Source organism: Diuraphis noxia, unplaced genomic scaffold (assembly GCF_037042655.1).
Source record: "Diuraphis noxia isolate RWA-SAM2 unplaced genomic scaffold, SU_Dnox_SAM2 contig0001, whole genome shotgun sequence".
In the NCBI taxonomy this organism is placed as follows: Eukaryota; Metazoa; Arthropoda; class Insecta; order Hemiptera; family Aphididae; genus Diuraphis; species Diuraphis noxia.
The window spans coordinates 85,728,674-85,742,590 of record NW_028301711.1 but is presented as its reverse complement, the minus strand read 5'-3'; the positions used below and the strand labels follow the sequence as shown (position 1 = coordinate 85,742,590).

Here is a 13,917-nt window from a genome sequence, read left to right as displayed (position 1 = left end):
TATACATTGTATGGATAATTTAAACATAATATAATAATGATTTATCTTTCTAATAATTGTTATTGTTTTATTATCATTAAAAAAAAAAGATTTATAGAAACTTGAAACTTTCTTACACCATAGCATAAATTATCATTCCCTTTCAACAATGATGACATTTAAACAAGATAATTATGAACTATTTATAGACAATTTAAATTATTTAGTTTTTATCAAGCTTAGTCAAAAAGCATAAAAATATAATACATAGCCTCACATAAGTTCCGACAATAATATAAAAATTTAAAAAAATACAAGGAAACAATTTTTGATTTGCTGAAGACATAATACATTTAAAATTCATCTACAAATTACTAATTTAAAATTTGGGTGATTAATGTTTTGTATAATTATCAGTTGAAATGAAGTTAGCTTTTAACTGTCAAACATTTGAATTATCCTTTTAATTAACTGTTTTTTTTTTTATCCACTGTAATTTTGTTTTAAGTGACATTTATAATTACACTTAGGCACACTTAGTTATTTGAAAATAATATTAATTAAGTCAGGTATTTTGTTTTTGAAGGGTGGTAAGATTCGATAAAACAGAATCTGATTAAGTTCTTTTGATTTTGATAAATCAATTGAGAAAATAAAAAGATAAATAGTGATATTTTCTTCAAAAATATTTTTGTTTAGAAATAAAAAATAAATACATTTTTCTACCTTCTGTATATACCTTCTTATTTTTATGACGGGTAAAGTAAAATCATTATTTTATATTTAATAATCATAATAAGAAGTATTTATAGCCTAACATTACAATTAGAAGTGTTGTACATACTAGACGGTTTAAATATAGGTATGACGGTTTAAGAAAACATAAAATGTTTAATATGGATATATTATCTCATGAACAATGACTCAATGCTGTAGCATGTGTCTATTTCCTAGATCTTAAACTACTAGACAAGAATTGTTTATAGAAACATCATTATATGCAATGTACAAATATCTCGCAGTGGTGTAGTTTTATATTGATGACTAAATACAATTATCTTCATATATACATATATTATCACATAACCATAAACAATGAATAAAAGTGTAAAAAAAGAGTGCCATATTTTTTGTGACACTTTCTACACGCTTATTACATGTCTAGTAATATAAGGTAGGCAATCTTTGTCAAATATCAGATTTGAGCTTCTCAGTAATTTAAATTACACAATACATACAATGTATCATTATCAGATAACAATGGAGGCTAATGGTTGAATAAAAAAATATAACTAACTTGATATTTTAGATCAAAGTAACAAACATACTTCCTACAGACAGCTTGTCACATTTATTATAATAACCGAGAACATGAATCATTAATTTTGAATAATAGGAAAATTATATAACTATTATAAAAAAGTGCGTTAAGTTCTCTTAATCACTAACATTAATGCAATGTAAACATTGAATAATTAAACTTGAACGATCTAAAAAAAATTATACAATAGATTAACTAACAGACCACACTCATTGTGTGAAATATCAAATAGTATTATATTTATTCTCTTATGAACAAATAATAGTTCAAAACTTAGGTTTTTTGTTTCATAATTATTAATACAGTATTACAGATGGAATATAAATTAAACAGTGTTAAAAACAATTTGTTTATACTGTGTTGTAGGATAAAAACCTCGAATAATCTTATAAATGCAGTCCGTGTTGAAATCATCAACAAATAAGATAAAGCTGATAAAATTTAGTTGAACAAAAAATTCTTACGTTTCTAGTTTCTAGATTTATAGCATAAAATAATTTTAAGGCTAATGGGGTTCATTGATAGTTTATCATTGTATGCATGAAAATAATAAGAATAATTTTTTTTCATTTAAAAATGTAAACTAATAATTTATGTACGTTAAGACATCATGGGAGTAATTGAAATAAACACTAATGGTACCCCCCCATAGTATGTACTGAGTTATTTTGGTCCGTACATTACATTTAATAATAATAATAGTAATAATAATGGCGGATTTTTAACTGATCGAGGATTTAATTAAAAATTGTAAACTACACATCAAATCTTCTTTACACATTCACCAGACATGCACTTCACGGATCTCGCTAATGATGTTGTTAGCATTCTGTAAGGCCTGTTGAGAAAAATTATGTACTTATAATATTTTATGTAGAAATGATAGTAAACATATATACAATACCTTAAGCATATCAATAGCTTCTTTTCTGCGGTTGGATATATGTTCAGATTCATTAAGTAACTCTTCTACTTGGTCGGATTTATATAAATGTGTAACTAGTTCTGATTGCAGGTAGTTCTTCACAAAATTTACTAAAAAGTGCATTATAGCCTTTGGAACACTATCTTGAATAGATTTCCTCACAATGTAGAAATACGATTTGATCAATCTTTCTGTAAATCATCGAGAACAGATAGATCAAAATTAATAAACATTTGACAAGTTAACAATGTGTTATAACAATTTTTAATTAGAAACCAATATGTACCAATTACGTCACAATCACGCAGTTCTTTCTCAGATAAGTTCCTGTTAGATGGACTCTGTAAATCCATGCTGTTAAAACTGTTGACTATAGTCGGAGGCATGCATTCGTTTTGCATTTGATGCACAGGTGTTGTCGCTGGAGAAGATTCTACGGAATTCATTTCACTATTCATGTCCACTTGTTGCTGTTTTGGCGTTTTCTTCAATGATCCAGTGCTGACGACACTCTTTAAAACATAAAATATATAAAAAATAACAAACCAAAATCCTCTGGTAGGGGTGGGCCATACTCTCTACTACACACTCTTATGATAAATAACAAATATTAATGAATTAACGTGTTATTTTTTGTTGACACTTGAAAATTCAAAAATTATTAATCATCCAAAAATGATAAGAGATATAATACAATATTACAATATTTAATTTTATACAAATCAATTCATTTTCTAACAACATAGTGGCTATATATAATGAAAGAAAAAAGTTATTTAAAGAAAATTGACTATGTAGATTAATCTACTCCAGATCTAACTATCTAATGCCATTAAGAATAAGGATAAGAAGCACAGAACATAGTCCTATTGACTGCAGTAAAACGTGAAAAGGTATTATTTTTTAAACATAATGTCATGAAAATAATAGTTAATTTTAAAGGGTTTTTGGATTATTTAAAATATATAACATTGAAATGATTTTTAATGTTCCAAAAAAAGTTTGTTAAATATACAAAAAATGATTTAGATACAAATTAATAAATTGGCTGATTCGATTAATAAAAACTATTTAACTTAAATCCTATAATTTTTTCCAACATTATATTATGTTTTGTTTTGTATTTGTAAATAGTGATTATAATACACATAGACATAACAGAAATGTAAGTATATTGAAATGTGAACAGATTAAACATAATAAATTTATTCATATAAATGGCAAGAACATAGTTAGATTAGACACACAATAATGAATATTTATGAATCATATAACTATCAAAATACCATCATAGAATCACATCAATTTTCTATTATAATTTTCTACGAAAACATGATCAACTGTAGTTATTTTAAAAAACATTATCAGTCTTAGATATTCACAACTTAAGAATATTGTACAAAAAATGACTACAAAAATATCAAGTTGAAAGGATTGTATCTCTAAATTGTATTTCTTATTTACAATTTATTGTTTGTTTAAGAATTATTGCCAACTAGTGGATTTATTAATATTCCAAATATTTGCCAATATTAAATATTTTGGGTTAACTCTAATGTGTATACTTGAAAATACAATAAAACTAAATAAGAAATGAACTAAATGAAATAGTCAACGATATTTGTTTATAGTCTGAATGTAAATTATATTGTAATGATCCTTGATTTGTTATTTAAGTTCATTAATTTTACCATTAATACTATTAATTGTTAATATTTATAATTCAAAAAAATTCATAATCTTAACAACAATTTTAGTATAACAATATATAATAACTAATAAGATATATTTCTTCTGATGGTTTTGTACAATATAAATTTAACAACATTGAAAATCAAATTACATTTAACACTTACGTCTCTATCACATCCAGCCATAGAGTGATTCACATTGTATTTCCTCAACATGCGTTGCCTTGAAAATTCATCTTCTTCAGCACTTTTCATCATCAACGATACAAGTTCTGCATCCCTATGAAAATCTGGATGTTTGGTATTTATGTACGCCAATTCAATGGCCACCAAGTTTTCAACCTATTTGTATAAACATAATTAATATTAATTCTGTTGTTAGTCATAAATACTTAAAATATACCATTGCATTTGTAGTAGGTAAGCGTCTACGCAATAACTGTGTCACAACATCTACAATGCTTTCATGGAGTTTAGGAAATCTGATCATTTCCTGTTGTGATTCAATGCCGCAGTGTTGGATCATACGCTGCATTTCTTCATGCACAAGTTCTACACACCGCAAAGAAGGTTCTTCTAGTCGGCGTATTTGTCTTTTAACTAACAACTCAAAAGATACTTCTGGAACAAACAATGCAGGTCTAGGCCCTGTGGCATTTCTGATGGCGGTCAATACATCCATTTTAGATAAACCTGTCAGAGGATGAATAGAATCCAAAACTTTGCCAAATGTCTCGTGAAATATGTAACATATCCGAGCACCGCCACATCTATAATTAAATAGAATAGTTATTTATGCAAAAAAAAAAAATAGATCAATATGTTTCGTTACAATTCAGTTGTTTCAATATTCTTCGAAGTACCATCAATTGTTGAACAATATGCCGCAGCAAATTTTGTGATGATTTGCAATAATGTTTGACTCTTATCAGATACATCGTCACCAAATGAATACAATAGTGATTGAAATTGTGAAACCATAACATTTACTCTTGTCTAAAACCATACCACAGGTCATAAACATCTTCAAATTATTAATGTATAGGATAACTATATAAAATCACGTAAAGATCATAGGATTCAAAGATTTACTTTTTTTTTCAATACACAATTAATGTTTTATTTATTAAGTACACTGGGCATTTAAATTTTTAAAACAAATAAAGGTGTATTAAAAATAATTTTTTGAGCTGATTTATTATCAACCTTAAAGGTAAGAACAATATTTCTGTTGTCTCATTGGTTTTTTACGGTATGGTATTTTAATTGTTAAGAAAGTTATGAGTATGTAAAATATTAATATACAAAATTGCTGATAGCTTGTTTGAAAATTAAAATATTATAAAAAACTAACAACAGAACCCGGGGCAAAGTGTACATATAAGCACTGTAAGCAGTGCTTACACTTGAAAACAGAAAGTTTTTTTGGTAAAAATCAAGTCAAATAATTAATTAAGTAAAATGTATAAGCTATTTAAATATAGTAGGACATACAAGCCGTCGCACCACCACACAACACCACCCACATCGAAGATGTCCACAATAATGTTCAGAAATGTATTCTTGTATTACTTTATTTATACTTTCTGCCATGTAATGTGAATCGAAAATGCTTGAGCGAGTCTAGTACAGTGATATAGCCATATAGGCATATTGCCATAGGAAGACACGTATTATAACACAGTTTTTAATCATTTTTCATAACGCATACATGACACTGTAATAGTTTAGTTTTTCAAAAAAGTTTGATCATCGAATGCAAGTATGTCATGCATTTATATAGCTCAATGTTTTTTTTTAAGCCCTATCATATAAAATTGGGTTCTTCAGGTAATAAAGATTGTAATTACATCATTCAAAAATTAATAATTAAAAACCATTTAGGTCAAATATCATCATGATGATGTAATTGACGATTTCACTAAACATCAAGCATAATTAATTTGATATAGAAATAAAATATTTTATTATTTGTTAATGAATAATTGTAAAAATCGTAACTAAATTAATTTGTGCATTTTGGTGTGTTACATTGGTATGTACTAATGTTAACACTCATTCACAACCTGTGTCATACCATTGAATAGAACACAAATAATTGTCTAACCTTTAAGTTTGATATTAAGTTAATTTTCGCCAATAACTTATAAATTTAAAGTAAAAACTCAAAAATGGTTTTACTGAACTCAAATTTCATGCTCTAAGTTTGTAAGGTGGAGACAACATGAATGGAAGTTAAATTCTCTTTAAAATTAAAATTTATAATTTATTTTATTATCAACTGATGACTTGAACATTCTGTATGCCATATAAAGTCTTGGTATTTATATTAGTGATACATTATATATATCATACATCATATATATACATTGTATGATAATTGCCATTCAAAGTATAACAATACCTAAATACTTATACTTTCATATACTAACTAGCATAATATTTCTTAGTACAATCAATGATCTCTAATAAGTAAAGATTGTATAAAAGCAGTTGTAGACTTTCTAAATAATTACTTTTAAGTTTGGTAAACAATCTCTAATGTGATGCATTAAAAGTCTGTTAAGTGTCTTTGTTAAGTATGGAGTTCCATTTCGGTTTGCCAATGAGGGATATTTCCTTTGCAAGAAAGTAGATTCATCTTTTAGAGCATTAGCAATTGACTGCAAAAAAATGAAAGTAATAAAAAAGTTAATATAGCACTATTTTACTAGTTGTTCTTTAATTCAAACCTTATTGTCATTTATATCTTGTTGTGATCTATTAACAACACCAATTATTCCAAGTTTAACAGGAATCACCCGACCACACAAAATATCAACTGCATCAGTACCTACAAAAAAAAAAAGCAAGATCTATAAATTACAGAAAATTTGAGATAAGTAAATTAAATATTACCTGCATCCATTAGATCAAGTTTAGTGATTACAGCTAGAGTTCTTTTTCCTTCAGAATCTACTTCTTTGGCCAACTTCAAACTTTCACTATTTGTCATATCTGTGTTAGCAGTACTTACTGCCAAAATAATTGAGTTTGGATTTTGAATATACTTGACAACTAAATTTTTCACTTGAGATTCAATATCTTCAGGTTGGTCGCCCACAGGTACCTAAAAAAAATGTATTTTATGACACTAAAAAATACATTCAATTTTAAATATTAAACATGAAATCATTAGTCTCTACTTTAGTTATTCCAGGCAGGTCCACAAGTGATAAATTTAATACGTGTATGGAATATATTTTCAGGCTAATTGGTTCGTGGCAAATTCCTTTATTGCTTCCAGCAACTCTGTTGGTCTCATTCTGAATTTCATCTCGTATTTCATTAAAATCTTTGAAAACTTTATTCTTACAATGCAGAAATTCACCCCATTCCTCCAAATTAACTGTACCTATATAATTGTGCAATAAAAACATTTAGATTAATTTATTACAATAATAATATGATGAACAATAACATATAACAATTAATTCTATCACCATTTTCAGAACTTCTATGTTCTTTATCAGTGAAAGGACAATTGACAAGCTGCAGAATTAATGGACATCTAGTAACAATCCCAATACCTCTAGGTAAAAATGATCTGCCAACAATACTTTCTATTACTGAGCTTTTACCAGAACTCTGTAAAAAAAAAAAAATAAATAAAATAAAGTGCTAATGATTTTGTTTATTTAAAACTTTGATCAAACCGTTCTATGATGAAAGTATAATATTAAAATATCTATTGTTAAAATTGAAAATCAAAAATTAAAAGTTACATACAAATTTATATATTATTTGCACCTAACTCTAGATTAGAATTATTTAAGAAATATATAACAATTTGACAATATAAATAAATTCACAATATTCCAAAATAGATTTCAGTAATAATTAATGATAGTAATTAATTATTTTTTTTTTTGTATTTAAAACTATAACCTATTAGACATGTATAAACTTGAACTAAAAATAAATTAATATTTGAAACATAAAATATTAAAAAATATTAAATAAATATTATTTAAGACTACAACAAGATAAAATTAATAAAATTTGTTATTGTTACAGTTACAGTTGAAAAGTACAATAAATAACAACATGCCAAGCCATTTTAATGTTCTAAAATTATTTCTATATTTTTGATTTTCATTGGTGTGTCAATGTATAAAAGTGGGACGAAGGTGTTTAATAACTCAACCTTATTTGAGGTCATAAAATTGAGTTCAAATAGTAGTAATAAGTAGTAATAAGTAAATAGTAAATAGTATTATAATAGTGTTTAAAAATGTAACCATCCAATTCTCTGGATCTTGATTCATAACTTAGAGAGGACACTACACGTACATTTGTCGTCTCTGTTTTACAAGTATTTAACATATTAAATTTACGCACAGTAGATCAGGTTTAATTCCATTAGTTTAAAATTTGGAATAAATCAAACTATAATAGAAATTGATGGTTAGAATATTATTTGTGTTTGTACCTTTTGGTATTTATATGGGTTTCTTTAGGATACTTTGTTTTAATTTACACTGTAACTAAATAAATAAGTATGATAACAAAAACCAGTTTTAGCATGATTGACACATCCTCACACTACTCTACCTACAAACAAAACAATTGCTAGTAGCTACTCACATTTCATTGGTCGGTAATGCTAATATAATATAATAGAAGCGGAAAACTATGCGATAAATGAAGCAAGATTGGTAAGTGTATCACCAAGTTATAATCAATAGTCAAATCTATTTATTTAGTCATAATTTACGCTACGTTTCTTACCATCAAGTTACATAATAGGTCAATTCACTTTAAATTTTAATCTAACGGAATTAAACATGATCTGCTGAGCATAAATTTGCAATGTTACACATAGTTACGCACTAGTAAAACGGAGACAACAAATACCAAAAAATATCCTCTTAAATATTTTAAATAACATAATAAGTACATATAAAAGGTTGATGGTGAAAATTAATAATAATAACTAATAAACCATCATCACTTTTAATAGTTAATATTATAATCTACATTTTTTAAATGGAAACTATTTTAAAAATCCTTTATAATAAATTATGTTATTTTGAAAGTAATTAATAAAATATAAAAATCTTAATGTCTAGTAGTATATTTATTTATTATATACAAAAAATAACAATTAGATCAATATATTTTATTCTTAACAATATTTGCATAAACACAAGTTTCAATACTACTGTTAATGTACCATACTTTGCTATAAGTCATACCTTTTACAATAATTTTTTTTTATTTTCAGTTTTTTATGGAGGTGGAACAAGTTCCATTATTTTAAGTTATAATTTTTATGTAGGCAGGTAACAGACTCAAAGTTATACTGACAAACTAAAAAGTAAAAAGTGATAGTATAGATATTACAGTCCTCTTATACTTTACACAGTAGATCAGTATGTTATTACTAGATCTTGGATTTCAATATTTTTTCTGTAATGCTTGACATAATGCTTTCTAAGATACAAATATTATGTTTCAAGTATATTCTATACCAACAACAAATTTTACGTAGGACATTTATTTACATTTTTCAATATCTTTGATGTTTAAGTACATTTTTAAGCGATTTTATGTCATTTTATAACTTATTTCCAGTAATATTACAAAAAAAATAAATAAAATACATAAATATACATATTGTACTAAAATCAAAACTTTAATCATCATTTATAACTAGGGATCAGATTTATATGTATTTATGTAAATTTATATAACCAAAATATATATTTAAATAACAAAAATATGTGTTAAAAAATTCTAAATATTACAAAAAAAAAAAAAAAAAATGATAATATAATTTATAAATTAATAATAAAATGAAGTATAATAAAAAAAAATGGCTAAAATGCACTATACCACCCCCGCAAAATTTTTGATTTTTTTTTGGAACATATTAATATTAACTAATTAAGAATAATGGTGCAATCAGAATTTGTCGGTCAAACTTAGTTTCGAAGTTATGGGCTTTAGAAGTTGGCAATTTTGCGTTTTTTACGCGTGAGCGCAACGCTACGTTTATCACGTCTTTTACAATTCTTTTGATTTTTTTTCCCCGGGGGGGTTTGATGGCCGAGCCTTCATCCAAAGAGAGGTCCGGAGGACCTCGAGTTTGACCGCCAGAGCCGGCAGGCGTAGGGAGTGACTCTACTTGTAACTAGTCAGACCCAAATTTGCTCCCTATACTTTAATTATAGCATTATGGGTAGGTACGCGTATAAAACACAAAATTTTAAAAATTGACTACTTCGAAACTAAGTCCGACCGATAAATTCTGAAACCACCACCGTTCTTAAATAGTTATTATTAGTATGTTCCAAAAAAAAAATAGAAAATTTTGAGGGGGGTGGTAGACTGTATTTGTTCCAAAAAAATATTAATCCAACCATCGAATTATTTTGAATTATGAACAACAAACACAGATTAACCCACGAAAGCTTCATTGTCAGTAGTCACGCAAACACATAATATTAATAAATCATTGTCTATCGTTTATTGAAGTCATAAATATTGAATATATATTGACCGTAGAATAAGTTTAATAATTGATACTTTCTTACTATTTTGTACTTATGGAAACGCTGGAAATTTGAAAAACAAAATCGTATACAATTAATAATAATTATTAAATAATAAAATATCGTAAATGAACAAATTGTCCAAATATGTAGGAAAAAATGGAATTATTGAGAAATATGTAAAAACATGTACTTGTAACAAGATAAATAAAAGTATGTAAAATAAAATATAGTTAATATCAATGGAAATCCTTTGAAACAAATTTATGACTTACCTAAATTAATTTATCAAGTCACAGTAAAATAGTACAGTAACAGTATTTGCATATAAATCTGAGCCCTATTTATAATGTATTAACAGTAAAAATTAAGAAGTTATGAAATTTTAATTTATAGTAAATTGTTATGTTTTTATTTAGCTAAATAGTATGATTTTTAGAGCGTAATTTGATTGCATACTTGGTAATTTTTTAGTACATGAATGCATACATATTACAGTAATTTTAAGAGCTTTAAAACCCAAGCACTAATTATGATTAAGTACTTATCAGGTCTTACAACATTTTTTTACTAATTTATTATTACATTATTTAGCTAAATAAGAGTCACAAATTGTAACACTTATTGGAAAATTATTAATTAATAATTGATAGTGATATTGAACATTTCAAATTAATTAAAATCCAAGGAAATAATGTACTGTAGAAACCACTTATTATGGTGCTGTACATTCTAAAAGACTTCATTTTTATTTTGAGAGGCCAAAATTTGGCTCAGAAGCTACTATTATTATTTTTCTCACTAATCCAACTTATAACAAAATCTCCTACTGGACACACCACTACTAGTTAATATTTTATACTAAATAGATAATAGATTGCAGTTAAATTTTAAATAGGTACAGTACTTTAAGACAGTATTACCAGTAAGATCAAATTTTATTTACAAACAAACATATATTAAAATTCTTAAATAAATAACTCTTAACTAGTTTAAATTAAAGTTATAAAAAAAAATGAAAAAAAAAAAATGTTAACTAGTGAAAAGCCTATTAACATATTTAGTTTTTAAATAGTTTTAAACACTTAATTTTTTGAATTATTTGAATACAAAATGATTTTATTTAAATGTATAGGAACCATAATTTAAGTTAAGATAAAAAATTTGATGCATGAGGATAAAATTATGAAAACAAATATTTGTTTTAAGTGCTTAAGAATAAAATAATAGATAGGTAGTAGACAATTAAAAATGTAATCCAATTGAAATATCTAATAAGTAAATCTAATTGAGTAGATAAAAAAAAAGTGGGTATGTTTGAGATGATATATTATAAATATGTTGTTAATAGGAAACTGCATACTCAAAGATGTTTTTTGACAATTAGGATAGTTAAATGACCAATTGTAATTATTAGCTATAATAAGGAACACAATTATATCAGAGTGAAATTTTTTTTCACACAAAATTGTAGCTAAGTTATTATAAGTTACTACATTGATAAAATTGAACTCATAGTGAAAAGTAATATGAGTCCATAAAATTATTACCTCTAAAAAGTAACAGATCTACATAGTCTTACCATGACAGAAAACGAACATACCTGCGAGCCCACAACTACGATTTGAGGAAGTTGTATGGCATCATAACCGACAGTGTTAAACACGTCTTGTAATCGGTTGATGACAGGAATCAATGCCTCCATTGTAAGCGTCGATGGTCCACTAACAGACGGGCAGACACCACGCAGGCTAGTTCTTCAGGCACGGAGTGACTTACCACCGATGCGTACAACTCGTTGGCGTTAGCTGGAGAACAGGAAAAGATAACTTTTTTTACCTTATTCTAAAGCGTCGTCTACAAATATTCTACCGGGCGTATAAAATTCGGATGTCGGTGGCAGATACCAGTGGTTGGCTAATGTTCTGAAATTCAAACGACAACGGGAACAGATAATATCGAAGTAATAAATAAGAATAACAAACACGATCGGCGGGGAATGGGAATGCGCACAATAAAAATATTAATATATTATAGGTAATGTCTGAAAAATAACAGTCGGTAATGTTCACTGTTCACTGTGTGTCGGGATCGGGCCGATCGGGGATCGACGCGCTGAGGTGATAACGATAACGATTTTCTTTTCTGCCGCGACCCGACGACGACCAGCTGCTGCCTGCTACTAACACTGCAGCTGCGCTACCGCAAATGTGAATAGTCGGACCATGGTAACAGACGCCACCACTGATTGTACCGTAAAAATGGCTGTGAAGGTTTTGATTGATAAGCGAAAAAACAGTGGCTGTCTCGCTGATATCCGCTCAAAACAGTCAAAACGGTCAAAATACGAATTAATTCGTGCCATTCGTGGCTCAAAAGTCATAACCAAATACAAATTTTCAATTTTACGTAAATGCTATAAATGTTAAGATTATATTGGGAAATTTATATTTTATAATATGCCCATGAAGTAAACTCTAAAATCGAGTGACCAAAGAATGAATCAATAGAAAACTACTTTTTATTTCTATGGAATATGCCAATATGGTTATTTGACATTTTTAATAGTAATTATATAGCTATAAATTATAATAGTGTAAACGTAGTGTTTTTTTTAACTTTTTAACTGTCGATAAGTACAAAATGTTTGTTAGAAATTTTTCAGGTCACAAATCATAATTTAGGTACCTACTCAAAACAGTTATACCTATTACAGAACTCAGCCAATCAATATTTATTGAATTGTATGTTAAAATTTGAGTGGAGAAATAAATGGATTTCTTTTACAGAGATGTGTTTTTTTTTTTATCTCATCACTTTTTTGGCAGTGAACAATTTTGATGTTAAACAATACATTCAGTAATAATTATCTACACACTCTAGTTTAAGTATATTTATATGCATATAAAGGAAGTAAAAATTCTGAGATGACGGCCTTGAAATATTTTTTTATTTAAAATATTTTTGGTTATTCAGTTATTATTATTATTAACCTAGCCTTTTTTACCAATTCTTTTTTTGTTTATAATATATGTTTTTAAGTTTTTTACATCTATACATTTTAATAATTTATTTGTGTGAAATTGTGAAATTCGGGCATGTAAGTATAGTATATTAGTATATCATTGAAAAAAATAATACTAATGACCTTTTTTTATTTATTTTTTGCTTTTACATCCATGGAAGGGAGCCTTGACAGTTTTACATTAAATTTAGGGGGCCCTATAACAAAACAGGTTGAGAAGCACTGCATTACAATATCGGGTTTTGTAATTTATGTTATTGCTATATAGTATATTAATAAAGATGTTGGATCTAGTTCTAGAGGGTATGTTACACCTATATTTATTGTCTCCGTCTTACAAGTTTCAAGTGCATAACATAACAAAACTTACACTCAGCATTCAGCAGATCACGTTTACCTCCGTTAGTTTAAAAATTAGAGTGAATTGTCCTCTTATAACA

The 13,917-nt window shown here is 26.9% G+C and overlaps 1 protein-coding gene across 2 annotated transcripts; it reads right to left on the bottom strand.

Annotated features, from left to right (window-relative positions):
• Positions 1-995: 995 nt before the first annotated feature.
• Positions 996-12,589, bottom strand: Drp1 (dynamin related protein 1). Of its 2 annotated transcripts, XM_015515995.2 has the most exons (13): positions 12,325-12,589; positions 12,056-12,260; positions 7,399-7,543; positions 7,102-7,310; positions 6,815-7,025; positions 6,649-6,749; positions 6,433-6,579; positions 4,749-4,912; positions 4,320-4,686; positions 4,082-4,258; positions 2,512-2,737; positions 2,205-2,416; positions 996-2,138 (listed from the first exon to the last, which is right to left on the bottom strand). In XM_015515995.2, the coding sequence occupies exons 2-13, from the start codon at positions 12,155-12,157 to the stop codon at positions 2,082-2,084; spliced, it is 2,118 nt and encodes a 705-aa protein (XP_015371481.1). In that variant the 5' UTR covers positions 12,158-12,260; positions 12,325-12,589; the 3' UTR covers positions 996-2,081. The 2 variants fall into 2 exon arrangements, with proteins under 2 accessions (XP_015371481.1, XP_089074314.1); XM_089218188.1 differs by having other exon boundaries at positions 12,056-12,589.
• Between the last annotated feature and the right edge of the window lie 1,328 nt (positions 12,590-13,917).

Bases quoted from the DNA above. Each gene is read 5' to 3' on its own strand.
- Drp1 (XM_089218188.1), bottom strand. From the start codon at position 12,157: ATGGAGGCATTGATTCCTGTCATCAACCGATTACAAGACGTGTTTAAC. The intron at 7,311-7,398 runs GTGATAGAATTA...ACAATTATATAG, and splicing joins ACATAGAAGTTCTGAAAATG to GTACAGTTAATTTGGAGGAA. The intron at 2,139-2,204 runs GTATTGTATATA...TTTTCTCAACAG, and splicing joins AAGCTATTGATATGCTTAAG to GCCTTACAGAATGCTAACAA.